The sequence below is a fragment of the Cephus cinctus genome, unplaced genomic scaffold (assembly GCF_000341935.2).
Source record: "Cephus cinctus unplaced genomic scaffold, Ccin1 Ccin1_scaffold0101, whole genome shotgun sequence".
In the NCBI taxonomy this organism is placed as follows: domain Eukaryota; kingdom Metazoa; phylum Arthropoda; class Insecta; order Hymenoptera; family Cephidae; genus Cephus; species Cephus cinctus.
This window is the reverse complement of record NW_014332838.1, coordinates 2,002,217-2,028,637: the sequence shown is the minus strand read 5'-3', so window position 1 is coordinate 2,028,637 and position 26,421 is coordinate 2,002,217. Positions and strand designations below refer to the sequence as shown.

Genomic DNA, 26,421 nt, shown 5'->3' with positions numbered 1-26,421 from the left:
CCCCGCCGCCAAACACAAAACTCTGCCATTCAAAACCTATGGATACTACCAACCACGATAAAATGGACGCTCGTATCATAAAGCGTCAACGATTAAATAATATTCCAGAACGAAACGCCCAGTATCAATGCCACCATGGTATATCTTGATAAGCCCGTCAAAAGTATTAACACGCACATATATATATATATATATATTCAAATTCAAATGCGAACTACCCTCAACGGATTGTCTTCGAGTAACCCAGAAGATTGATCCATCGGGGACAACGTTTTTCGAAATGAGGTTATTCCCACCATCGAACGTATCCATCGTATCGACATATGTAGTCGACTCACCTCGAATCTTATCCGCGATATCCTTAAACACCTGATGGTACCTCCAACGTGTAACTGGCACGTCGCTGCCGCCTTCAGCCCCTTTTATAACCGCGTCCCTCAACGACCCTGTGCGCACGCCACGCAGTCTCGGTGTGGCCGGTATAGTATAGACCCAGGGAGCTTGAAGGCTTGAGGTGCACTAGCTTCACGGGAGAGAACCTAAAGTGCGAAGCCGTTTCAAAGCTCCAACCCTCTTTCTTCCAGTTTCTCATTTTCTTTTCGTTCCCTTACTCTCATTCTCCCTCTTAGATGTATATATATATATCATATACGGATAACCCACGATCTTCCCTGTCGCTCCGATCTCACGTGACATCACTCCGCAAACGAGGCCGATAATGGCCGCGCCTTCGCGTTCGGAAGTTACGAACCGAATCGTTACACTACTACGGAGACACATGAGCGGGAGAATTTGAATCGATAGAGACTACCGTGGAACGAATGATTAAATTTTTTTTCAAATATTGAATAACTCGAGGATAGTTCGTTTTCAGAATTATAACAGTGGGTTCGTTTAACTGTGTATACTGTAAATGCATTTTGGGCGGTGTTCCAGGAGTTTTCGAATTATTCGTGAACGGGAGTGTTCGAGTTGGCAATTCGCGGCATCGTTCCCACCGCATATTCACAAATTCCATGTAGGTTTATCTACGAGGGAGCTGTTTCCGCCGAAATGCTGGAGGGAAAATGTAGTAGCAGGAGTATCCGTACGACCACGGAATTTGCGGATGTCGCGTTACTGTAAAAAAATTTTCGTGTTCTTGTTCTCGGAATTTAACTAATGAATGGCACGATTCTTCCTTTTTTTTTCTTCGTTTTGAATAAGTCAATCAATTCTTTGTTCGCCATTGCTGGTCGGCCGTGGTTGTCATGAGACTTAATAGGCAGACAACATGGATACCTTCTAAGTTCCCTATGAAGAGATTGTGAAAAAAAACTCACTGTTTTTTAGCTAACGAAAACCGAACGAATTTCTTTGTTATCGATCCTACCGTTACGGATATCAAAAGTTCCAAGAAAGATAGGACGGTTACCAAGGAAATATCTTTAACACTTTTTTTTCTTATACCATGGACAGAGATATCGTCATCATAAAATAACTCAAGAGAAGCTTTGGTAGGGATAACTCGTTGCTATAATTATTTCTAATAATACCGAGTGTATACCACGTACAAATAAAGCCGGATAAGGAGCGAATGGTCAACGGGATAATCCTGCCTCGTTACTATGCTGGGTATTATATTTTATGCAAGAGAATGAGTCTGGTAATAATTTAACGTCAAAGCGAAAAGTCCCTAGAATGATATCGATAGATATTGCGAATTTGAAGGAGGTTTAAATTATATATAAAATATTCAGTACGAATAGATATGCATATTGATATACCGATACCTTTATATGAAATATTTACACGTAAGGAATTCGAATTGAACTTTTTTGCTATTGTTCGGCGATTGATATGGGAGGTAAAAGCTGGATTAATATTTTTTCTAAAGGTTCAACCAGGCTGTTGGATGTCGATTGGTAACAAAATTGACTTACTGGTAAGAGGGATTATGAAAGAATTTCATATGACGTGTCAGTAAAGTATGATGTAACACAATTATTCGCTTCAATGCTTTGAAAAAAAAGCTCCTTTCACACGTAAGTCTAATTAACAACGAAGCCAGTACACGTGAAAGAGTTGAAAAGGTTGTTCGGAAGCCGTGCAATTATCCAAGTTACACAGTCGCCCCCGCCAATCTAGCTATGTCAATATTGTCGCAAGCTTTGGCCTGGCCGTGAGCAGCTAACGGTCATGCATCTACCGCCATCTGCAGGAAATTTTGGCCGAATATTCTTGAACTATGGTTTCCCGCGTCGGTAATGTCGGATACGAGTTAAGCGAACTCGAAAGATATTACTTTGTTACCTACAGAGAGTAATACAAACCATCGAGACCACGCAGTTTGACAGCATGACGGCAGCACGTCGGCAACTTGAAAAACAAGCTGCGTTAGCTTGCGACACATTTTTTTGCAACTAGCAACAAAGCACTCGCGTCGCTCGCGCTTTACCTATATTTTGTATCGCACCTATCATACCTTTAGGTTAGAATTGAACGCAAGTGCGGGGGCTTTATTCTCTGTTCCTCTCTCGTGAGCCACCAACGTGACTATTTCTGTCGAACGTGACCATCCCATCGAAACGGCGGAAAAGCGTTGACAGGAAGTGATCTTACATGTATCTTTTATACAATAACAATTTGACACTAATCTCTTAATCAACAAATTCATATCACTTCTAAAGGTACTATAATAGCTATCTCAACTACTCTCATCAATGAAAATATTATTGGTCAAATGAATATTCATGCTACACAATACCAGCGTGTATTGATCCACAGGATAAACAAGGTATCAATGAACCGCATTGGATATGCAAATGCAAACAGAAAACAAGTAAACAGATCTGAGGTCCTTTGAAAAATGATCAATCAAATTGAACTTTCAATACTATCCTCGTACGATTATACATTATTCGTTATACTCGTGAGGGAGTATTTATACATGTATTTAACAAAAATTAGAGCAATGTTCAAAAGAGTCTCTACGTTCTATGCAAGAGTACCGTGAAGAGTATTTCAATTAAAAGGAATAATAATTGTAGCAAAAGAAAGCTGCCTTTTCGTGCCTCTTTTTTCAAGCAGTGTGCTACTTAAGCTCGGCCGGTTTTAAAGCGCCCTTTCTCAGCAGGGGTGCCGCGTATCGCACTTCTGCAAATTCCTCCTAATCTCAACAATACCAAGGGTTAGGGGTTAAGAGCATTCACCTGAAAATACGTGAAAACAACACTAGCACAGCTCTATGCCGTCGTGGAAAGATCAATAAGCGAATAGCTCGACACAACAGCCAACTCTCTGAAGTCCAACACATAGCCAACCGAAACTTAACCGGACACACGTTACTCGCAAGCGTGTAAGGGTTGCAAAAAGAGCCGACGATTCGACAGGATTATTTTCGGCAAATTTATCCACGTGAGCTTAAGACTCCATATACACATTAGATTTATGATGGCGAAACACAAATTCCAATGCCTGGAATTCCTATCCAACTATACGTGCTTAACTATTGTACAGTCTTGTCACTGTCAGTCGCCTAATAGTAATCTGAAAAGAAAACGAACTAGTTTCATTGAAAATCTTCAATGTTTTTGTATCCCACTGTGTTCATGCAACATCTACTTTTTTATCGATTTTTCTTGCGCTGTATTTGACTTGTCGAGTTTCGCTGATGAGAACGATGCAACTTCAGTTTTACGCAATATTGCAATTTTAAATCGGCTAAATTATTGATAAAGATCATTTTTTTCTTTTCTCAATATATAACGAAATATTTTTGGACAAAAGCTCACGAATTGTAAAGTTCAATTTGGATAATTTATAAATGTTTGACACTTTGTCACACCCTGCAATGTTTGAATGTATCAAAGTGTAGCTCAACGACTCATCACGAAACTTACTAAATATTTATATAATTTATGAGCAACTGTCGCACTCACAACTCTCGATTCGTTTGGAGCAAATATAACCTGGCTTAACTTATTATCATGTTTCGAATTTCCTATGATTTTTAACTCATACCTTTAGTACTTGACCCTAGAAGAGATACGATTGCCTAGTTACTATTACAATTTTAATCATCTGGGGTTCTGCGGACCCCTATATCCTCTCCAGAATTAATTCTAAATGTCGCATGACGACATTATAAACCCAGACATTTAAATTATTATAAATAATAAATGAAGTTAAAATCTACAATAAAGAACAAACAGTCCCTTTATCAATGCTCAACATAAAAAATCCTCAAAACCTTCAATAATTTCAACAATCAAATTTACACGATCCTCGCAAAACATATTTAGATACAATTCCCATACAAATTAGAATTAATAGAAATGTACCCACGAACAGTCAATTAAATTATGAGAAACACGCAATAAATAGTCATATGTCGCGTGACGTAGTTCAATTAGAAAAACCGTGAGATATTCACAATAAGTCAATGCCATTCGTTGACGCGCCCAGAAAAAGAGGAACGAACACGAGTACCTAACCTATCTCGCGCCACATAACAAGCCAGTGGCCTTTTATATGGAGCAAAAAAAGAATAAACTTGTAAATGCATATTGAGAAAAATGCCCCCTTCTCCCCAAAAAAATATTTAAAAAATACCATAATGGATGTGCACGTGAAAATTTAACAGCTCGCTTATTTCTCTGAATAAAATTGTATGTACACGCGTCGCCCGTCTACAGGCGTCCATATTGGAATTGCATTTCCACTACAGACTGTCTCATCTAATAATAGAAAAGTAACAATCTATTTGATGACTATCCATTGAAAACAATGAAATTATCTGACGCAGTCGAATCAGAAGTGCAAAAGCAAACTAATTGTAGGTATAATTTAGTCTCGTCGTTGCTTCCCGACGGCCTCAATATTTACCGAATCATTTTCTCGATCGATAATCCACGTATCTACGCTGGAATACCGGCTTTCACTTACAAACTCGACTGGCTGGTCAATGACCCCAAACAAATTGTGAGGTCTATCCAGTAAAAATATACCTAAAAATTAACCCTTCATCAAATTCCCACAAAGACAAGTCACTGTGTCATTCCATTCAACTTACAATCACTGTTACTTTAAGTATAGGAATCCCGAACCGAATGGACAGTGTAAATGATTTGAAGATACGTGCCAAATACGAGGAGCAAGGCGATAACGATAAAACAGAGAATATTTTTATAGGACTTGCAAGCATACCAACCTATATGCCATGATATCATGGAGGAGGTTAACAAGGAGGAGAGTCTAAATGATTTTACGATACGTACCAAATATGAGGAACAAGGCGATAATGATACAATAGAATATTTATATAGGACTTATAAGCATACCAACCTATCTGCCATGATGTCGTGAAGGAGGTCAACTTTGCACGCAACATTTCCGAGATATGTACTAACTGTGTAAATATATATATACTCTCTAAAATTAACGTACTTAAATACAATATGGCCGTTACACGAAAGAAATTCCTATATCACTAAGAATCAATGCTAATCGTTACAGCGAATTGGGATGTTTCGAAGTCATCATGGCTAAGTATCTCAGTGCTTTCGTTAAGTGGACAAGAATCTATCTCCCGGGAGAATAGACCATTGATTAAGTTCCTCGAGATATCTTGATTCTGTGATTCCAATCGATGCCTTGTAGGGCCTTTTATTTCGGCAAGTAGTAACAGACAAGCGTACAGTGGCCTCGTAGCTTTTTATTTAACGCCGATTCTGCGCGACGGCGTCCGACTAAATAAATCTATTGCAAGTTCCTTATGATCGCGTACAGTATTACTCAGGGTACGCGTAGTACGGAAATGCGTATCGTACTTGTACCCTCTTCGACAAATCTCGTTAATATAGCACTCAAGACGAATTAGTGAAAATCCATTACTGATTGGTACCTATCCCGAGCTCGATACGCGACCTATAGTCGGTTCACGAGTTCGGTGTGGTTTTTTGACAATTGGCTAATAATGCCAAGTATTAAGCAAATTACACGTGGTTTTACATCAGTTAACGTGAATATATCCTAAAATAGGAGGAAAAAATACGATTAGTTCAAAACCATGTGTATTCATTTTTGTAAGAAAATTTTTGGGCAATGACACCGTGTGCCTTGCTAGAACCCTCACTGTTTTCGAGCTGTCAAAAAAAGCATATCCCACTCGTGGACCAACTACAATCACTTATGTATGTTGTATTTTCAATCGAACCCTGCGGTATGGCAATTACGGTAACTTGGGAAAAAATGTCGTCAAATAATATTACAATAAATGAGAAAAGGTTCGATAGCGTTAGGGTGCGAGGTTTTGAAAAAAATGACCTAGCCATTTTGTTATACAGTACTTTCCCATAGCCTTTATGTTACTCAAGCGTGCACACAATCACGATATGCAATCTAGGAATACATTGGCGTCCATGTGGATGAACATATACTATTGTATATATATTTGTTAGGTTAGGTTTGAATATATGTATGTTCTTTCAGTTTGGGTAGCGAACGCGAAAATTATTCATTGGCCATAAAACGTCATTCTAGAACTCGTTTCGATTTGGCTGGGAATACTTAAAAAAAGAAAAACCTTTAACACCTCTATGACATATTCAAATGTTAAGATATAATAGTCAAGGGATATGCAAAATAATAAGATAAATGTCTCTGCTGCTTTATGGCTGTCGCGTTAAACATTTATTATTTGGAAGAATAATCATTTACACATACGAATTTGACGCAATTTTTTATCCCCATGGTCCTTCCCTGCTGGTCTGATGAATTGACTTATTAAAAAACGAAAATTCACGACAAATGGAATTCCCTGTTGGTTGTGTATGTTTTAGAGAATTCATTTTCAATTATTAATATCACTGCGTATCTCCCACGTATGAATCTGGCATTAGTTTTCTGACAGTGGGTTTATGATAGTTTTGTACAGTTTTTATAAAGCGAAATTAAAAAAAAATTCATTTCCTTTTTTCACCTGTTAAAAATCAATGAAACTTTCGCTTTCGAAATGGAATCGTACAACTCTCGGCCAAGAGAATACACTTTTCGGTTCGGCCTACAATCCATTGAGCCCTATTACCAAGGGTACTTATTTCCGGATATCAATCAATATTAAGCATCAGAAAGTGTAGGAACGTGCTGGGAATGTGGTCCCTCAATTAGAACTTTTTTTGGAATTGAATAGGACAAGTATGAAGAAGAGAAACGAAAAAAAAATAAAAGGGACAGTTAATACTAATACCAGTAAATAGAAATTGCGTCACACTTCTCCATTTGTATCAATAAGTGAAGGTCGTCGTGCAATTCCAGGTGAAACAAGAGACACGAGATCGTCTACACTGAAAGACCAAAAAAATGTATGTAAACTACCAAAGCAATAAATCGTTACGTGAATTTTACTGTAAGCATAACTAAACGGCATCATGCGATGGAATAATGTAACTTTCACATAAAAATATGAAAGTATAGAATAAAAGAGAATAAAGTACATATTCACTCACCGACATTCTTAGCTTCCTCCTTCGCTCCTTCAGCCACAGGCTGCACGCTTTCGTTGCTGATACTGCATCCCATCTTGACCAGCGACTCTTTATCCTGTTTGTCCGCCTTCGTGGAAATGAGTAAACGTTTTTATATGGCCGATTATTAATTGCAATTAATCTAGGAACAGTCTCTTATTAACATCGGTTTTATATCACCAGGAATACAAGAGCGAACACGCGTTCGCGGTAACTATATATGTATATGGTCGCCGGTTGTCGAAGCAAATATATTTGTGGATAGAAAAAGTATCGCCTTTATGGACGTTAGGAAATTCGCATGGAAAAAATCACAGGCCGTTATGGAGTCGCACCTTTACGCGATAAAACTCCTTGGCGTGTTACGGGTGCCCTACTACTTTCCTTGGAAAATATATATATATTTCCTTCTTCAATCTCTGTTCTATATAACTATGTGACCCTCCTCGCGTTGTATCTCCGTTTTGTTCTCCCTTATTGTTTCTTCTTTCTTTCACTGGTTACTACGCGTAATTGTGCGCTTTTATGTATGGACGTTTTGGAATTAAATTCGTCTCGTTAATGAGCCTTGTGCTTTAGACTGTTTAACACCTATAACACTATTAACGATTCATATGAAAGACTAGTGCCTAGGCTAATCTACGACGACCAACGAGGAGGAAGTCCCGTCGACGTCGCGGGGCGTACTGACTACCGGCGACCCTGCCCTTGCGTCGCGACTATTGAAATATAGCTATACTGGAAGACGTTTGCTGTATTCGGAGGTATAGTCTGTCCACGATTACGATGTGTTTTTGGACAGATTGAAAACAATGAAGTCACTAGAAAAGCATTCGTGTCACTGCTTTTGTTTGTTACAAACTATGCATATGCATGGTCTTAGAGTAAATATGTTTAATTTTTCGATTGTACCATATATTTACGTTATTTTATGGAAAACTACGTGTCATTTAGTTAGGACTGCGTTGCTTAGAACTGTCAAAAACCACACCAAACTCGTGGATGAACTATAACCCCGCGAGGACTCTACTATCTCACTCACACTCTGTAGTAAGTTGTCCTCTTCGAATTAAATTACGCATGTGGTGTACAGGCCGACCAAAAATATTGCTCCGCCATTTTAGTGCCGACAAATCGTTTTAGTACGACACTTGCACGTCGTAGAAATTTGAATTAAATAAAATTTCATTTGTACATAATTTTGGAGGACGGGCAATGTTCAAACAGTCTTCCCTAATCCTCCTTTCAAGCAATATTTTTTCTCAGCATTAACTTTTTGAAAGACTATACAGTGTGCGATAGAGACAACATACTACATTGGCCTGTTTTCGCGCTATCTCTCTCTATGTGGATCCCTCCACTGCCGTACACGTTCCAGTACACTTCGTGGTCGCGACGCCGTACATCGATATATACGTATCGGGGCGACCACTTCAGTCGGCTCGAGCAGTGGCGGCTATAAACGGATCGAAACCCTTGGTTGAGGAGCGCCTCGACTGATGACATAATTCTTTTTCCGGATGACAGTTATTTTATATTGAATATATTTACTTTCGTGGAAGGAATTGTTTTTATTGGAAAAATACAATGGATTTTTTTATATAATTCCTTATGTGCATACAATTCTTTTTCTTACCCTTTTATTGTCACTCCCATACTTTCGATACGTTATTCTAGAGTCCCTCTACTAGAGGGACTCTACCATTATTCTAGTGTTCGGGCAACATGTACACTTTTTTGACTCTAGTTGTCATTGACTTTTTCGCTCATGCTTCTCGTACCAACTGTCATAACTGACAGTTCACGGAAGCACAATTTATTTGTATTTACTCCACGTGGCACGTGGTATTAATCAGTATTCCGAGAGAGAAACCGTCATTCTAGATTGATATTGTTCCTTTTTTTATTTTCAAATATGGGGTTTTTTCGCATATAATCGATTGTCTTCCTTTTTTTTTATTAATTCTAAAACTTTTATAAGTTGTTGGTAAATGGAAATTTTAGTAAAGAATAATCCTTTGGTCTTAATTAAAAATTCATGATGATTAAATATTGTAATAATAATAAGTTGTTAACAGTCGACCAGTTTATCACAGTCTCCATTGCTTATTTGATATACACGCATATATAATGAAATTCATTAGCGCAATGCGTATTGTAAATCGTTATATTTATAAATATATCAATAAGGTAAAGGTTTCGAATATCCTTCTGAAAATAGAATATGAAATTGGTGTTTTAATTAACACATGGTTAGTTCCGTGATATTTAATTGTTGAGAGACGCAGTGATTATGTATATCTCATAAACTTTCACATTAAGAGACAATAAATAAAGGAAAAATATGATTAGTGAAAGTGCACTTTTATGATTGACAACAAAAATTGCATTAGGTACACGTCATAGTAACTTAATATTTTTTTTAGCAGTGCTTTAACAATTCCACATTGTTTTACATGTCAGATGTGCTCCATTTATAAGCTTCTTCTTGTAAAGCTTTACGTGCGTTTTGAGCGTCAAACCATTTCTTCTCGTAACCGTTACTCCTATCGACTCCGTCCCATCGATGACCTGGTTTAATGCCAAACCGATTGGGCATAAATGTACCTTCGTATCTTGGTTTTTCTGAAAGAAAAAAATAAAAAAAATTTGTAGCCACGTATGCAGATACCTGTGAGGTGTATATTGCTTTCAAGAGAATCCAATTGATTTTTAAATGACAGCTGCATTTTACCTGGTTTTCGTTTTCCTTCTTTTATTTGTTTTTGTTTTATGTACTCCAACATAGGATCGCCTTCCCTATCTTGCTCCCTAAGTTCCTTATCCAAGTCAGCATCATCCGCGTACCTTGCCAAAGGCTTACTCATCTCGTATAGATCTCTTTTTAATTTTTCTTCTCGATCCTCCACTTGTTTCAAGCTGGAAAGAAATAATTTTATTTCATAGTTAATCTTACATAAATTAATATGCTAACTGTATTAAATAAAAGTTATTTATTAAGATAATGAGTGCAATTTAATTATTTTTTCCTTATGATTAATTACCCTTTTCCCCATTTGGCATATTTCTCATCCAATTCTTCTTGAACTTTTTGTTTTTCACGCTTTTCAGCTGCTTCTGCAGCCAAATCTCGCTTCCGTCCCGTTTTACGGTCACGGAGAACAGCAGCTTGCCCAACGCCACTAACGTCTGCGCTCAACTGAAAGAATTTTTAATGAATAGTATTTATAAATTGGTGTTTAATCTAAATAATCTTAATTATATACCTTACCTTGCTGAATAATTCAGCCTCGCGTTTCTTGTGTGCATCAGTTTCTTCCCTTAATGCTCTGGCATTTTGTAATCCTGCCGTTTTACCATCTAGAGTTTTTTTCATTCGCCTGTCCTGATCCTTTGGGTTATCTGGAGTTCTAGATCTTCTCCTGGGCTCATGATCCCATCGCGATGTTGATTTTCTTGGAGGTGTTTTCGATCTTCTATGGGATTTTCCCGGTGAATTTATATCACTGTCCATGTTGTGTTTATTTCTGTGTTTATCCATCCTTCTTCTGTGACCATCGTTATTATATTTACTGTCAGTTGATTCAGTATTTCGAGAATCATGCTTGGATCTCCTAGGAGGACTCAGGTCTGAATGATAATCTTTATCGTGTCTAGAATGCGATTTTTGTCTTTCTCTTCTAATAGAACTGTGATCAGTGTTATTGTTGTTTCGCCGATTTCTTGGGGGACTTAAATCAGAATCGGAGTCCAAATGATTTTGTCTCTTTCTAGGGGGACTCAGGTCAGAATCATAATTTTTACTGAATTTTGAATAGTCTTTTGATTTTCTCCCAGATCCGCGATCTGAACTATTGTTACTTTGCCACTTTCTGGGTGGACTAATATCCGAATCTGATTGCTTTGAATTCTTTTTCTTCCTAGGTGGACTCAAGTCTGATTCGTAGTCTTTACTTCGTTTGGAATGTTTTCTTGATTTTCTGGCAGGACTGTGCTCAACGTTATTGTTATTTTGCCTGTTTCTAGGTGGACTTAAATCTAAATCAGAGTTATTTTTATTCTCTTTTCTTCTAGGAGGACTACAGTCTGAGTCGTACGTTTTTTTACTTTTTGTGAAGGGAGCTGAACTCACGCTCTTCTTAGTTCCTAACAATTTATCGTTTTTCCTATTACTATCAGGAATAGAATCATCTGCATCCCTTATATTATTTTCACTACTTGTTACAGTTATATCGCCATCCCCATCGTCAGCTATTATTTTCCACCTTCTCTTATCCGAGAAATCAACAGGTCCACGTTCGTCGATTATGCCAACAATTTGTGGCGCATCTTCAGTATGGTTGAGGATATCAAACTCTCCATCTTCAATTGGCCTCAAGTGTTTCAGGTTTACATCATCGTCAATGATCTTTACTCTGCAAAATACATCTCAAAGTATGTAAAATAATGAGACAAATGATCCTGTCTTTAATATTAGGAACAGTTAACATTACATAGTGCATCTAAAATGTTCAAGACAGTCTTATATAGTAAGGACGACTATCTTTTATTCTAATGTTCATCCTCAAAATAACGTTTTCAGGTTTTAATAATATATCCAAGAAGACATATATATATAACGTTCTTTAAACGATTTCTTAAAGTTAGTTAACGATCCCAGCACTCTTACAGGCCCAAGTAGTTGTATCAAATATAATCAATTTAACCTAAAACAACAAGGGATCGTTGTAGGCAATAGGGCAGAAAAGACAAAAATTTTGAAAGTGCTACTTACGTTTTCACCCCGACTTTCGCGTGCTTCTTCTTCTTGTTCTTCTTCTTCTTTTTCATTTCATCGTCAAAAGACAAATATTTTTTTAAATATTCCTTCTGATCAATCTTTCCAGAAGCCATGTTTGTAGCCACTTCTAGGTCATGACCGACCATTGCGTACGCACGCACTTTATTACCATTCATTGGTTCAACAGCTAATTCAACTCAATGTTATTGATAGCATAAAGATATTACAGATAGAGGGAATGAGTCGCAGAACGGCGTGTAAGCGATTCAAAGCTATTGGAACATAGGAATAGAAAGAAAACGACTGTCAGGAAGTTAGCGCAGGATAATAAAAATTTATATGTGTATAATGCCTAAGATATTGCTCCTTAAATGCTCCTTGTGTTTCTCTAATTTCTCCGCTGCTACTATGCAATCATTAATAAATATTCGTTAAAACAGAAACTTTTTATTTTTATTGAAATTCCAAATAATCAAGCAGATTTTCATGATTTTATATGTAAACAATATGATTGGTTCGCGAACACACTTACGACAGCTGCGTTCGAAGATCAGCCGAGAGTGCTACGAGCATCGTTGCGTCGGTTCATTTTTGAACACACTTGTGACAGGTACGTTTCAATGACTACATTTTCAAGCCATAGATCTTATACTCCTGGAAGAGGAATGGTGTTGTAAAAATGGCCCTAACATGTTGAAACAGAGATATATTTCTTTCTTACTTCATAACGTCCAGTTCCCTTCACTGCGCAAATGCGCAATTTACTGACCTAACAAAACCCAACCAATCTAATGCGAAACGCGAGTTACATGAAGACTGGAGAAATTCAATTCGAGGCAGCCGGTGATATGATGTAGTGCGCGCGTGCGCAGTGAGAGGAACTGACGTTACAAACGAAGAGAAAGATATATATCTGTCTCAACATGTTGGGGCCACTTTCTACTCATTGCTAGAGTAGGCTATTCTCCTTCTAGGAGAATAAGATCTGTGGAAAGATCTTTGCTAATCTTCAGACGACTTCAGCTTAATTGAAACAAAAATAATGACCATGCATTAACTCTCCAGAGCAGTAATAACTGTTGTACTACGTATACATATGTATATCCACGGAATCAAAAACGGCGCCCGAGCGAAAACCTTCCCTTGCCGTTTCCATTTACGACCCTTCATTCGATTCGCTGCTTCTGAACAACTTATCATAAGAAAATAAAAATGTTGTACGAAAATTAAACAATCACAGATTCATACAGTTGCTCATCATCAGCGCAAGATTTCTTTATAAATTGATATAAATAAGATGAAGTAATATAATTTCCAATTTTTGAATATTTTGTGACATCTGCAAAAATACGGTTTCAAGATTACTTATTTTAAATACATTTATTTAGACAAATACAATACATTTTCAATTTTCATTCTTAGTCGCTTAGGAATAACTGTTTAAAGATAATCGAATCTAACGTCAAATTTCGTGGCATAAATTACGTTATTTAACTAACATTCTTTGTATGGTGCTCAATAAGACTCGATAATTCTTTAGCTTTACAGAATTCTCTTAAAATTGCACCAAAGTTCTCGCCATTTATACGATATATGTAATAAGAATTCTACTAACATCCAAATAAACATAAAAACTGTAATGTAACAGATTGAAATTCATTCATACAAGAGCATCATTCCTATTATGCTCCACCTTTTATAATTGAATGTTATATTATTCCATATGACACTGCAATATACATTCCCTTGCATTCACACGTCCACTCGACCTGAATGAAAAGGCACGTAAAACCTAAAAATAGAGCTTCCTCATTTCCTCCCTCTAATCAAAATTGCAAAATACACACAATTAAATAAAGACGCAAAGACACAGAATCTAACACGATTACACGGAATAGACATTCAAAGGTTAATAATTTCTTATGCTATACAATATCTTTATGAAAATAGATATAAGCTTTTTGGAATATTTGGTGTTCAATACCATTCAAATCAAATACAAATCACTAGCTAGCAAAATTGTTTTTATCATTCAATGCCAGAAGGGGAAGCTCCAAGTCACATATTCTGTATGAAAGACATTCCCTCCATTCAATAAAATTATTTCTATCACTACGTTGCATATAAAAGAAATGCAACGCAAACTCATATTCCAACTTAAGTGATGTTATCAAAATCATTCGAGTGCGATTGTTATTTGGAATACGTGAATACTTATGAAATATCATGCCTGAAAGAAAAAATAATTTCCAAGGCCCTGACATGTAGGTACATTTAGGTGTCATGTTCAGGTGCAAATAAAAAATTTTCAAAACAGCATAATGTTATCTCACAATATCTTCATTTCTTTTCTTATCTATAATTGGCAATACCAATCTACTTTAATCCAATCCACACTACTTTAACTGCTGCCATTCATGGATCACAGATCTGGACTAGCTGTATCTACGCGCACTACGAGCAGCTATTGTTAAATAAAATTAATCTAATGTTATCGTTGCGACACGTGCAAATTTTGACAGACTCTGTAATGTAATGTAAATGATCATTTCAAATTAACGGGATAGCAAATTTGTATGCGGATACAAATTAAACCCCCTAGTCTTGATTTGTATGATTGGCCATAGTTTTTTTAATAGAAATTGTTATACCGCAAGCGTTGTACAACTCTACAGAACTTTTTTAAAATAATATTGTGCACCGACTAATCGTACAAAAAGCTTACAGAAAGATGCGCTAGTTATTAATTTGAAGCATACCCGACGACTTGAACCGGATTAAAGATAAATACATCTGGAACTTTAAGAAATATGTTGTAAGTGCATTTTGTGTGTAACAACACTTACGTGTGAAATTTAAGTAAATGAAATACTGCTCACTGTATGACTAAATAGAGTTGCAGGCAAAAGAATTATAATTTTTAAAAATTAATTAAAATATCTTCCTTTGCACTTGGATGTCCTCTTTACTTTTTAATATGTCAGACTGCAAATTTACTTTTTATACGACAAACGAGCGTCCTCTCTCAAATTTACTGATTGAATAATGTCTCTTACTACTGACCCGAGAAACAAAAACTACGTGGTTAATTCATAAATACGTACGTTGTCAAAGTAGTATAAAATATATTATAATTCACTAAAATCCCTTAAGTACCTTAATTTACTTGACCATTAAGAATCCATGCACGTTGACAATGAACTTATCAAAATTATCCCTAAATCGCAGCCTTTGAACACGTTCGGTATTTAATTCTATATTTGCAGTTAATTCTGTGAATGCTGCTGCTAGCCTTTCCGCTACTTGCGGATCTGTTTGAGAGGCTAATAAATTTTGTACGAGTTGTTGGTATTGTTCTTGATAACAACATATGAGATAATATAACGGTATACTCGTATTCGATATGTGATCAGAATTGATTTGGCGAGATAAAATCAGATTCATTAGTAACTGAAAAAGTATATAAAAATTAGTTAAGTACTTTTTTTCTCAGAATAATAATTATTTTATATTATTTATAACCAGCGGACACGTGTAATAATATAATATAGAAGAATACTCACGTTCATAAAGGGTGCCATTAGCTGATTTCTAGGATGGCCTTTCTCAGCAGCAGAATATATATGCTTGGCCATTACTTGTATGATATCGCAACAAAGTAACGTGATGTCGTGTCCAAATGAAAAAAGCCCTAATTCTACAGAGGCTAATAATTGTTTCAGTAATTCCTCAGGTAAACTACAGACTTTTTCCGGATAAATCTCACAAACGAACGTGATCATTTTGAAATATCTATAATATATTGATTACCAGTAACTAAACATCACAAAAATTATTATTATCAGATAATTATCTTTCCTTTTTTATACTCACTGTAAACATAGCGATGGGAATTTCAATAAGTCTATAGTCATCATTGGCATGACAATATTTAAGCCATATAAAAATACGTCAGCAGGAGTGACTGGTTGATCTTGTCCAGATCTAGTCTCCCAATGACTCAAATCAAATATATCTTTGCTTAATAGATTAGTCAAAAGTTGCATAAGTAAGAGAATATCTTGGAAAGTATCTTCTTCGGCTGTTACGTCGAGAGTCAAACGATTCGTATTGCAACGAGCATAAGTTTGTACTGTACGTAAACATGCCTCGTAAATACGAATGCTTTCAGCCTAAAGTAATATTTATACAATAAAGGAGTTATCAACGTAATTCCATTATGAAAGATTTGATTAAATATTATGTTAATAATCTATTACCTCTGATAAGAAGCACAGCATTCCTCTGGTACTCTCACAAAGTAATTCCAAAATCAATTGTACCAAATCCTGATAGTTATGATATAACGAAAGTAAATTTGGTAGTTCATTTAATAAAGGAATAGTGCGCTGAAACACGGACTCCACAGTCGGACCTTGCACACCTAGAGCAACTCCTGCGAAGCAATTAATTTTATTCAGAATATTAAGCAATAATTATAATAAAGACAAAGATGGAGAATCATAGTTTACCAACGAAGGAATCCAGAATATCTCTAATGTCAATTCTGATACTAGGCTCATGATACGACCTGCTAAAGGTCTCGTTAGAAACTATTTGTTTAAATCGATTTTCTAAAGGTTGCAATGTCTGCGACCAATATTGCCGTTCATTATTCGGATCTTGTACAGCAGCTCCAACTTGAACTATTGTACGCATAAGGCCTCTCTTGGCCGCCTGTGGTAAATCAGATCTTTCCTTTGTGGCCATTTCAACTAAGCGACCAAGCCGTTCAGACTTTAGCACGCAAGCAGCTCTACGATGATAAATATTTTCATGAAAAGAACTGTCCTGATTTGAGTGCTGAGGAATATATAAATTAATTTTATCAGGCTTACTTCGGTTGTGATTCAATCAGGGCCACCAATAGTTGCACAGTCTCTTTCACTAGCGCCGGCTCATCTTTACAAGAACTAATATTGCATTCTACTTTCTCCAGAAGGAAATTTACAGTCCATAATGCACCTGGACTATCTTCTCCAAAGGCTTGTAACAGAATCGTACTGATCTCCGAGTAATAAGTTTCGATTGGTAAAAGATAACTTAGCGACCATCTATGTAGAAACCATACAATTGTAATACTCAATTCTGGACTTAATAAACTTTCCATATCAGCTGACATCGCTATCTTTTCGACTTCACAAAGACGAAAAACAGCTGCGACTAAACGAATTATGTGATCTGCTGATTGTTCGGCACCGTTTATATCCGAAAGATTATTTTGTGGCGATGCCAGAAGTTGCAATGTGATATTTACATCAACATGCCCCTGTTGCACCTAACAAAAAAGGAATATATAGTAAAATACATACAAGTAAATAAGATACAGATCCTACACACCTGATCCATACTGTATCGCATTAAATCTGATGGTATCTGAGCCACTTCCCCTTCAGATTCCATACAAAGGACATGACCAGCTAAGAGTACGAGCCAATGCAGATCCTCGAACAATTTTGACATCTCCCTATAAGTCAACATTTGTATTTCTACTGGCTGTCCTACCAATCTGTTAAATTGATCGCGTAATTGGTTTGTTCGGTCCTCGAGTAAACGTGCTAGTAAGGGTAAAGAATGACTTGGAATTTGTCGGCCGAAATTACCTGTGAATATTAATAATACGACATTCTTAGACTTATTTAGAGAGTTACATAGTATGACGTAGAGCAATAAGATACTGTGCAACTAAAAACATTCTCAGAATGTCCAAAAAAATCTCACCAATAATTTGTAGTTGCTCTTTAAATCTGATTCTATCATTTTCTTCAGCAATGTCGAGAGCGTCCATTGTCACCTGTATCTGTACATCTGGTGTCGAATCACCTCTAGTGCCATCAGGAGCTGATAAATGACACTTAAGATAAGTATTAAACATTTGAGCCGAACTTTGTTTACAAAATTCAGAAGGAAACAAGTGTGCCTCAGATAAAATAGAAATCCATGTTTCTAACATTCGTTCGAACGCTTCCATATATAAGCAATCATCAACACTCATCTGTAAAAAAGGGCAATAAAATCCTTATATTTATATATTATGTAGTATAGTCAGCTATGGCAGTATATGTGAAGCTTGCAGTAAAAAAGAGGAAAACATACGCATTCTTCTTGAGCAGCACCTTCAGTAAATAGACATGTCAATCTGGTCATTTGTTCCATAAATGATCTCAGCAGATCCTCCGGTAATGAAGTGAATGTTACGCCAAAGAAAGTAGTGAGTTTTCTAATCATGTTAGCAATACCAATAGCTTCTTGATCAATAATCTCAATATTGGATACGAGTTTCAAGAAATTTTGCATATAGGCAGTCAAGTATTGCAGCTTGACTCCTCTGGACATCACCACTCCTCCATTCAGACTGCCGAGTTGTACTAGACAGTTTCGCGCGTGATGAGCCAATTGTGGATTAGTACGTACTTTCCAGTAAAGAGTGAAAAATAATTCCAGAACTGCAGGATCAAGAATAACGTCACGCCACATTGGACTGAGGCGAAGAGCAGGACTACTGTCTGATTCGTAAACTGCTTCAAAGACGCCGATTAACCTTTTGGGTAGTGTATCGGAATTAAGGAAAATAACTTCTGATAAATGAAAATATGCAAATTGTTGCATAGAATAATAGACACGTTTTTAGTATAAGAAAGGATATAGTTTGCATATATGAAGCCCCAAACAAGAACACCTTCAGTAATAGACAGCAAGTGTTTGATGAGAGGCAACGTCGCTTCTTGAATATCTCCTTTAGTCAGTTCTCCAAGAGCACCAACGCAGAATTTAAATATTCTTTTCAAATCTGAAAGCTCAAACTGTTTTTTGGCCTTAAAATGTACCTCCCATGTTAGACCGACGTCTGAAGATTTCACGGTTGTTGCGTACTCTTGCATTAATGCTGATATTATGCTGCATCCTAAAAGTTGCTATAACAAATGCATTAGTTATAGTATAACGGTGCTATCTAATAATATGCATGCAATGTAAACTTGTTTTCGTGCATCTTTATAACATGTATTATAGTTACCCTTGGTAAATCACCACTCATTATTAATCTTTCGACTTCATTCAATATTTGTCTTCTTTCTTCACCCAGATCTTCAACACTTCCTCTTTTAACCATAATTGCAATGACTTGCAATATTCTTTCTCTGACGAAAGGTGCCAATGTAGGTTTGCTTATGATATAATGCAGAAGATATTGCCTTAAGGATGCAATATCTCCTTGTGGCAACATGGACCATTCTCTTACTAAAGCTGTTTTTATCAGGCCAGCTGACTCGAAAAGAACATAATCCATGCTGCTGGTTTCTAATATTTCCCGACATAGTTGATAAGGTGATTTTGTTTTTCGAAAATTCAAAAAAACACCCTCTGCAGATTGCCTTTGTTCAGCAGTCACAAGATTTGGTGGTGCCTGAAAATACAAAATAAATGTTTTACTAAAATCATTGATCTCAAAGTTCTGAGGAATAAGCTGTTTTCACAATTACTTTCAAACTATGTATCCATTAATATATTATTAAATTAAGTTTACTTTAACTTTTCACCATATACAATGGATTGTTTAATACAGATCTACATATAACAGAAATTATTGTGCCTTACAAGGAATATCATTTGTATTGTAATACTAGACTTTTCCAAATTATAGAGAATATAGTATTATATATATTTTAAATAACAGTTATACAGACAGTTTTAACATCATTTGTTCTTTATTCCCAATCGAAATGAATGTTTAAACAATCAAGAAATATTTGTGTATTGTATTATTAAAAACAAACAAAATTCTATAGTACAATAACATAACATAACCCTGTCTAAAGTGAACGATTGAAAAGACACAGTGTAGAAAGCTAAAATTCACTATTTTCAATACATGTACGTGAACTAGACGTACTTCTCTAGTCAATACGAAAAATAAAAGTTAATAAATATTAATCTTACTAAAATAATTTGTGCAGCAACCTCCAATTCTCGTAACACTTGATCCGCCATTTTCGTAAATAAATTCCGTTTCGCTATCAGATTGGCTGAAGGCTTATAAGCAATGGGTAAATAGATGGCAGTACAATTGACAGAGGCCATATGTTTTTTTAAGTCGAAAGACGAAATCGTGTTTTGTATTTATGTTTACGATAAACTACATTTAAATCTGTTAACAATTATTAATAATGACATAAACATGTCCAGTTAATATTAAAGGTTTCTATAACAAAGATGAATAGCACCCTCTAATGAACATTTATTACAATACTTATAAGCATTGTATTTTCAGAGTTCAACGATCCAAAAGTGGGAAATACCTTTGAAATGAAACGAGTTAAAGTGAAGCAAAGCTGTCCAAATCCACTCTTCGAATGTTGGTTGCAAGAATGGAAAGATGAAGCAGCAAATAAAGGATCTGACATGCAATATTGCTTTTCCAAAGCGCTGAATACTTTGAAAAAATATCCATTGCCTTTAGATTCTGGAAAAGATTGTATTATATTACAGCATTTTGGAACTAAGTTATGTTCTATGCTGGATAGAAAGCTCAAAGAATACAGACAACAAAGCACGAAATCTTTTAACAATGTCATTAAATATGTTGAAAATGACATTGATGTTGATAAGTCTACAAAACAAAATACTAAAAAGAAAAGTGATACTAGTGTTATTGCAGAAAAGCATGTATCACCTGATTCATTGAATAAGCAGTATGTGCCAGCATGCAGATCGGGTGGCTATGCTATATTGTTAACATTGTACAATAAAACAAAAAAGTCTGATTACATAGGTACTAGAAACAATCTCTTGAAAGCTGACAATATAGATGGACATAATTATTATTATATTGTTTTACAAATAGGGTACATGTGTAAAAAAAGTATAGAAGAGGATGCTCAAGTCTTATGTGATAAGTCCTTCAAAAGGCCAGATCCTGGTTCATATTATACAGCATGGTCATCAATGTCTACTCTAATTACAAAGGGTTTAGTTATTAAATTCAGTAATCCTGCAAAGTAAGATAATGATATTTTCATTCTTTGAATAAAAATATAATTGTTCAAAGTTTTATGTTTTATTCCAGGTATAAGCTCACTGATCAAGGATTAGCTCTTGCCATGAAATTATCAGAAGTGGACAAATATGAATCACAATCTACTTCTTCCTATAACGAAGGAAAAAGTACTGTAACAAAAGCTTCAAAAGTTAAAGTACATTCATTGTCACTTAGTGATTCAGATAATCCTGATTACTCAGGAAATGTTTACACTGATTTGAAAGAATTGGATTTGCCTAATTTATCACCTGAGATAAACACAAAAGCATTGACATGCTTAGAAAGTAGAACAACTAATAATTATTGCAATGATGCAATTGATGTTTTGGAAATAGAAAGTTCACCTGAACAGCTATCAGAATCTCTAGAACCGGTTGTATATATAAATACAAAATCTAGCAATGAATATGCCCTAGAAAATCATTTGCAAATAACTGACAAAATTACTAGTAATAAAATGAATAAAAGTAAAGAAACAGAAAGAAATGCTGTATTACAAATTGAGAATATCGTTACACAGTCACCATCATCTCCGACCTCAACTTTAATGAAGAATTCTTGGAATTGTGAACCAAATACATTTGACATTATACTATTAGTAGATACACAAGAAACTGCTGGGTAAGTATCAATGAATCAGAAATACAATATTATGTAACAACCATGCAATCTGTTTCACTATATATTGTTTATTGTTTACTAGTGGTAAAACAAAGCCCAAAGATGACGCTACTATTGCAGAACTTTCTCAGACTAAAGTATTATTCGAAATACGACATTTAAAAGTTGGCGATTTCACGTGGATTGCTAGGTGCAGGAAAACCAACAATGAATTAATATTACCATATATAGTAGAAAGAAAAAGAATTGACGATTTGAGTTCTAGCATCAGAGATGGAAGATTTCACGAGCAAAAGGTATTGCTATCGTTATTTCTTTTTGAGAATGCATATAATCCATAACAAATTCATTGTACTTTACAGTTTCGGCTTAAGCAATCGGGCATTGAGAATCTGATATACATGGTTGAAAGTCATGGTAACAATAAACATACTGTGATACCATTAACTACATTGTTACAAGCTGCAGTAAATTCAATGGTGCAAGAAGGGTTTACTGTTAAATATACAAATAGTCATCGGGATTCAATGTTGTATTTAGCTACACTGACGAGAATTTTAACACAAACTTATGAGGTAACATTTTTTAATTATGACAATAGTCTTTGAAGATATGTTACTAATAGGAAACGTATGTATTATTTCTGTTCTAGAAGAAACACTTAATATGCTGCAAAAAGGAGAATGTAGTTACAAATAATATCATGAGTAGAACAATAGCACTTATGGATTTTAACCTGTTCAATAAATCTGCATCAAAGACAAAGGTAAGGCAGATTAACTTACATTTATAAGAACGATAAATGTACTTATTGCTTTTTCTTTTTAGAATTTCAAAGTTAAAGAAATGTTGATTCGGCAATTGCTGCAATTAAAAGGGCTATCGGTTGAAAAAGCATTGGCTATAGTAGAAAAATATCCTACACCAAGAATATTATCAGAGTCTTTGAATAATGCAAAACATGACGGAGATAAATTATTGGCATCGATACAATGTGGATACATGAAAAGACAATTGGGACCTACCATTAGTAGAACAGTTTACCAACTTTATACAAAGAGAACATTAAGTTAAACCATATTGGGTATCCTCATACACGTAAACGTATACTGGAAACGTTATACTTGAAAGTTAATATTGCCACTTGTAAAAAACATACATTATAAAGTTTACCTTAATCTACATTGACTATTACTAGGTATTATTAAAAGAACAATATTATATCAAGTTTTATTTATTTTATCTCGTTTGTACACTTCTTACTTTAAATTATTAAATTTGCAATATTTACATAATAATCAATAACATATAAAAATACTAGATTTCCGATTATAGTTACTATACAATAAGAGTTACGACTGATACAGAATCTAGAAAAACATATAATGGGAGGCAAGTAAGAGTGAAACTCTGAAAGTTGCGAGTTTCAACTGTAATAAAAAGTATGACATATTTTGTGAAAACTTATAGAATCAAAAGTATCATTTTATCAATATATAGTATGGACAGTTTGAAGTTGAACTTTTGCTTTGTTAACTCAGCATGTGCCGTATCATAACTGGATAAAAATATTAAACGACATTATGGTTTAACATTATCAGAATTACTTGTATTATGTAAATGGGCACCTGTATTCTGAGAGAATATCTCTGATCCCTCAAGTTGAGGTTCTTCAGATGGATTTTGTGTTTGGCCAGATATACTTTGCAGATATCGTGCAATATCTGTTCGTTGTTCGACATCGGAATTGTCTGTACATTTTGAAGAAACAAAAGCATTTTCTATTTGTCGCGCAGTTTGAACTTGCTCTTCATCACTATTTGATTTTTGAGATTGTACAGATTTTCCCTGCACAAGGCTAGTCGAGCTCAGCATAACAGAAACTTGTTCTGGTAATGGACAACCAATAAGCAAAAGTTCATCTGCATTATAATTATTACTCAGCAACTGTGATAATTGTGTAAAAGCAGCCACTATATTATTTTTAATTGGTCTAAACAGAATACATTCTGTCTCTCGATTAGCCAAATATAATTGCATAGATTGTTGGATACCCGGAAGTTTAAATTTGATGAGACGTAATGCTTCACTAACAATAGCTGCTATTTCCTGCGTATTGCCAAATGATTTTTGTCGTATTGAACTCGTACCATCTGAATTAACATACAATTTTGCCTCTTCAAGAAATTTAACGAGCGGTTCTATTAAAAGATACGTGGCATTTTGGATAAGCCTTTGACATGTATATTTTAATTTAGCATCAACATATTTTCTAGAATCAATCAGTTGTTCTTTCATTTGAGGAGCACCTTCTAAAAGGAATTCGAGCAATGCATTATTTGAGAGCGTAAATAATCGGGAACGTTTTTCCAATAAGCCAAATGCTGCCGTTTTGACTTTTGAAAAGTCTAGACTGTATTCTTTAATAGTAAAGTCTACCTGAAATGGTGCTATCTGCTCTCGAAGGATTAACAAATGTTTGACTTGAAAGAGCTCAGCATCTAATTGAGTTGATCTTGATTGGATCTTTTGTTTAGCACTTTCGATACTCTGTACGCAAATTGATATTGCTTCTTGGCTCAAAGATTGGAAAACCGGTCTATCTACACAACGATAGAGCCTTGATAAACAGACTAATGTACGACGAACGGTAGGATACCACATTCCATGCAAATCTGCTGGAGAATTACCAATATGAGGTTTTTGATTAATTGGATCCATTGTTATATGACTTCTCGATATCGGTTCAAAAGTACTATTATCGCTGGATGATAGTGAAATTCGTTTCAATCTGATTTGATGACTTTCCTCTCTTAAAGACTCGGCTATATCTTCCATCATCTTTAATTTTTCTGGATACGCTAAGTCTCCCGCCGAGGGATTATAATTTAAAATATCTGACTGCAAATATAAATGCGCTCGAAAGACAAGTCTTTCCTGTACATCGTGCAATAGTTGTAAGCAAATGTTTCCAAAGCCTTGCAAAGGTTCCGAGTTATTTTGAACGTGTTCGTCCAACATTTCAATTCTCAGTATACAACAAATTTCGGCTAACGTTTCCAAATGATTTATGTGTATTATGAAAGGTCTTAGTGTATCATAAAGTGAAGTACATAGTCCTTCAAGGTATGCTGTTAATCCACTAGAAGGTTTAGAGAAAAATTGATAAAACAAGCGGTGCTCATCGATTGACGCATGTAACAGTAATGCACATGAATGCCTAACAAGACTGCAGTGATCACCATTATATTTTTCTTTTACTTTTTGCAATGCTTTTTGTACACTAGGACCTAGTACTAATCCCCGTTGGGTTAAATAATATTGATGACATTCTAATAATAAACTATCATATTCTTGTCTTTTATAAGACTTTGTTTCTATCTGCTCAATAATTAGTTTAACTTTTGGTAGAATTGTTTGAAATCTACCATAGAACAGAGCCAATGCTGCATCTGTGTTTTCCATTTTCATATTTCCAGTTTCTTTTGGATTTAAAATACTCTTGGTGGCATTAGAAAGTAAATTAAAGATGTAATGCTGCATTAGAGTTATAGCTTTTGACTGACAATGCCTATACTTAACTAAGTATATATTGCTTTCTTTAAATGTTGGATTATTTTGCACAAAATCCATATTCGTATCCAGTTGATTTAACAAGTTGAAGAAAATTTCACTATTTACAGATATTGTTGGTGCTTCCAACTTCTCCATAATGTGATCAACTTCTTTGAAGTATTTAACATGATCAGATATACTGTCAATGAATGAATTCAGTTTCTCCTGATCTGAGATCAGTTGTTCACTCGCATCATGAAGAGATGTTGTCTTGCTGGAAACTGTGGTATACTGCTTGGATAATGTAGAAAAATCCACCAAGGCATTTTCAATTTTTAGACATAGGTCATGACATTCTTGACGACGGCTCTTTAGTTGTTCTAGATAAGCCACATACTTTGTATCTTCAGCAGACATGTACCGTTCTTCAAGACCTGTGTAGCACTGCAATAGTTCTTGATACGTCTCAATTCTCTTCACATCTGTCTGATTTCCATCGGATTCTTGTGATAATGTTTCTGGTAGACATTCATGAGTAACGACGTCGAGAGAAGAAACTTCCTCTTGCAGACTCACTAACCATTCTTTTTGACAGTCTGTCAAAGGTGCCAAAGGATCTTCTGGCACATCCCACTTTATTAGGTTATCCGGAATGCTCTTTGATTTAGCCATTTTCGTACATTTGCAAAGTATGTATTAGGTACCCAAATGTTTGGGGATTGGTGAATTTGTACAAAGAATTAAAAACTGACACTATAGATAAATATCAATGATATTGTACAACATTCATTTGAAAACTGCAAGCCTTTGCTAATGACACCCGGCCATCTTTGCCACTGTTTGCCACGAAGACGCAAGATCGAAGGAGTTATAATAATAATAAT

At 35.4% G+C, this 26,421-nt stretch overlaps 5 protein-coding genes across 10 annotated transcripts in view; 1 reads left to right on the top strand and 4 right to left on the bottom strand.

The window, feature by feature from the left end:
- LOC107274651 (obscurin) overlaps positions 1–8,435 on the bottom strand; it is a 35,189-nt gene extending 26,754 nt beyond the window's left edge. Inside the window, exons 1-2 of one of the 3 annotated variants that reach the window (XM_025091927.1) lie at positions 8,418–8,435; positions 7,488–7,593 (exon numbers count right to left, since the gene is read on the bottom strand). In XM_025091927.1, the coding sequence (XP_024947695.1) occupies positions 7,488–7,593; positions 8,418–8,420 (109 nt within the window). In that variant the 5' untranslated portion in view covers positions 8,421–8,435. Of the gene's footprint in view, positions 1–218; positions 324–7,487; positions 7,594–7,840; positions 8,206–8,417 lie in introns of those variants that run through there. The other 2 variants (XM_015753943.2, XM_025091928.1) reach the window with 2 other exon arrangements.
- A 1,413-nt stretch (positions 8,436–9,848) lies between these two features.
- LOC107274645 (BUD13 homolog) lies at positions 9,849–13,112 on the bottom strand. 2 transcript variants are annotated; one of them, XM_015753936.2, is made up of 7 exons: positions 13,007–13,112; positions 12,818–12,939; positions 12,280–12,557; positions 10,777–11,920; positions 10,550–10,704; positions 10,240–10,424; positions 9,849–10,130 (listed from the first exon to the last, which is right to left on the bottom strand). In XM_015753936.2, the coding sequence occupies exons 3-7, from the start codon at positions 12,459–12,461 to the stop codon at positions 9,958–9,960; spliced, it is 1,839 nt and encodes a 612-aa protein (XP_015609422.1). In that variant the 5' UTR covers positions 12,462–12,557; positions 12,818–12,939; positions 13,007–13,112; the 3' UTR covers positions 9,849–9,957. The 2 variants fall into 2 exon arrangements, with proteins under 2 accessions (XP_015609422.1, XP_024947692.1); XM_025091924.1 differs by having other exon boundaries at positions 12,280–13,092.
- Positions 13,113–14,607: 1,495 nt separating this feature from the next.
- On the bottom strand, positions 14,608–20,426 carry LOC107274632 (exportin-4). Of its 2 annotated transcripts, none has more exons than XM_015753913.2 (12): positions 20,263–20,426; positions 19,340–19,729; positions 18,971–19,238; positions 18,421–18,875; positions 18,046–18,319; positions 17,665–17,927; positions 17,163–17,602; positions 16,797–17,080; positions 16,545–16,720; positions 16,159–16,457; positions 15,849–16,077; positions 14,608–15,735 (listed from the first exon to the last, which is right to left on the bottom strand). In XM_015753913.2, the coding sequence occupies exons 1-12, from the start codon at positions 20,401–20,403 to the stop codon at positions 15,448–15,450; spliced, it is 3,507 nt and encodes a 1,168-aa protein (XP_015609399.1). In that variant the 5' UTR covers positions 20,404–20,426; the 3' UTR covers positions 14,608–15,447. The 2 variants fall into 2 exon arrangements, with proteins under 2 accessions (XP_015609399.1, XP_015609401.1); XM_015753915.2 differs by having other exon boundaries at positions 18,971–19,228; positions 20,263–20,403.
- LOC107274638 (crossover junction endonuclease MUS81) lies at positions 20,383–23,224 on the top strand. Of its 2 annotated transcripts, none has more exons than XM_015753925.2 (8): positions 20,383–20,520; positions 20,594–21,094; positions 21,167–21,320; positions 21,389–21,982; positions 22,065–22,278; positions 22,345–22,557; positions 22,635–22,748; positions 22,811–23,224. In XM_015753925.2, the coding sequence occupies exons 2-8, from the start codon at positions 20,629–20,631 to the stop codon at positions 23,054–23,056; spliced, it is 2,001 nt and encodes a 666-aa protein (XP_015609411.1). In that variant the 5' UTR covers positions 20,383–20,520; positions 20,594–20,628; the 3' UTR covers positions 23,057–23,224. The 2 variants fall into 2 exon arrangements, with proteins under 2 accessions (XP_015609411.1, XP_015609412.1); XM_015753926.2 differs by having other exon boundaries at positions 20,399–20,520; positions 20,583–21,094.
- Positions 23,225–23,240: 16 nt separating this feature from the next.
- Positions 23,241–26,381, bottom strand: LOC107274636 (conserved oligomeric Golgi complex subunit 3). Its single transcript, XM_015753922.2, has one exon. The coding sequence runs from the start codon at positions 26,207–26,209 to the stop codon at positions 23,564–23,566; it is 2,646 nt and encodes an 881-aa protein (XP_015609408.1). The 5' UTR covers positions 26,210–26,381; the 3' UTR covers positions 23,241–23,563.
- Between the last annotated feature and the right edge of the window lie 40 nt (positions 26,382–26,421).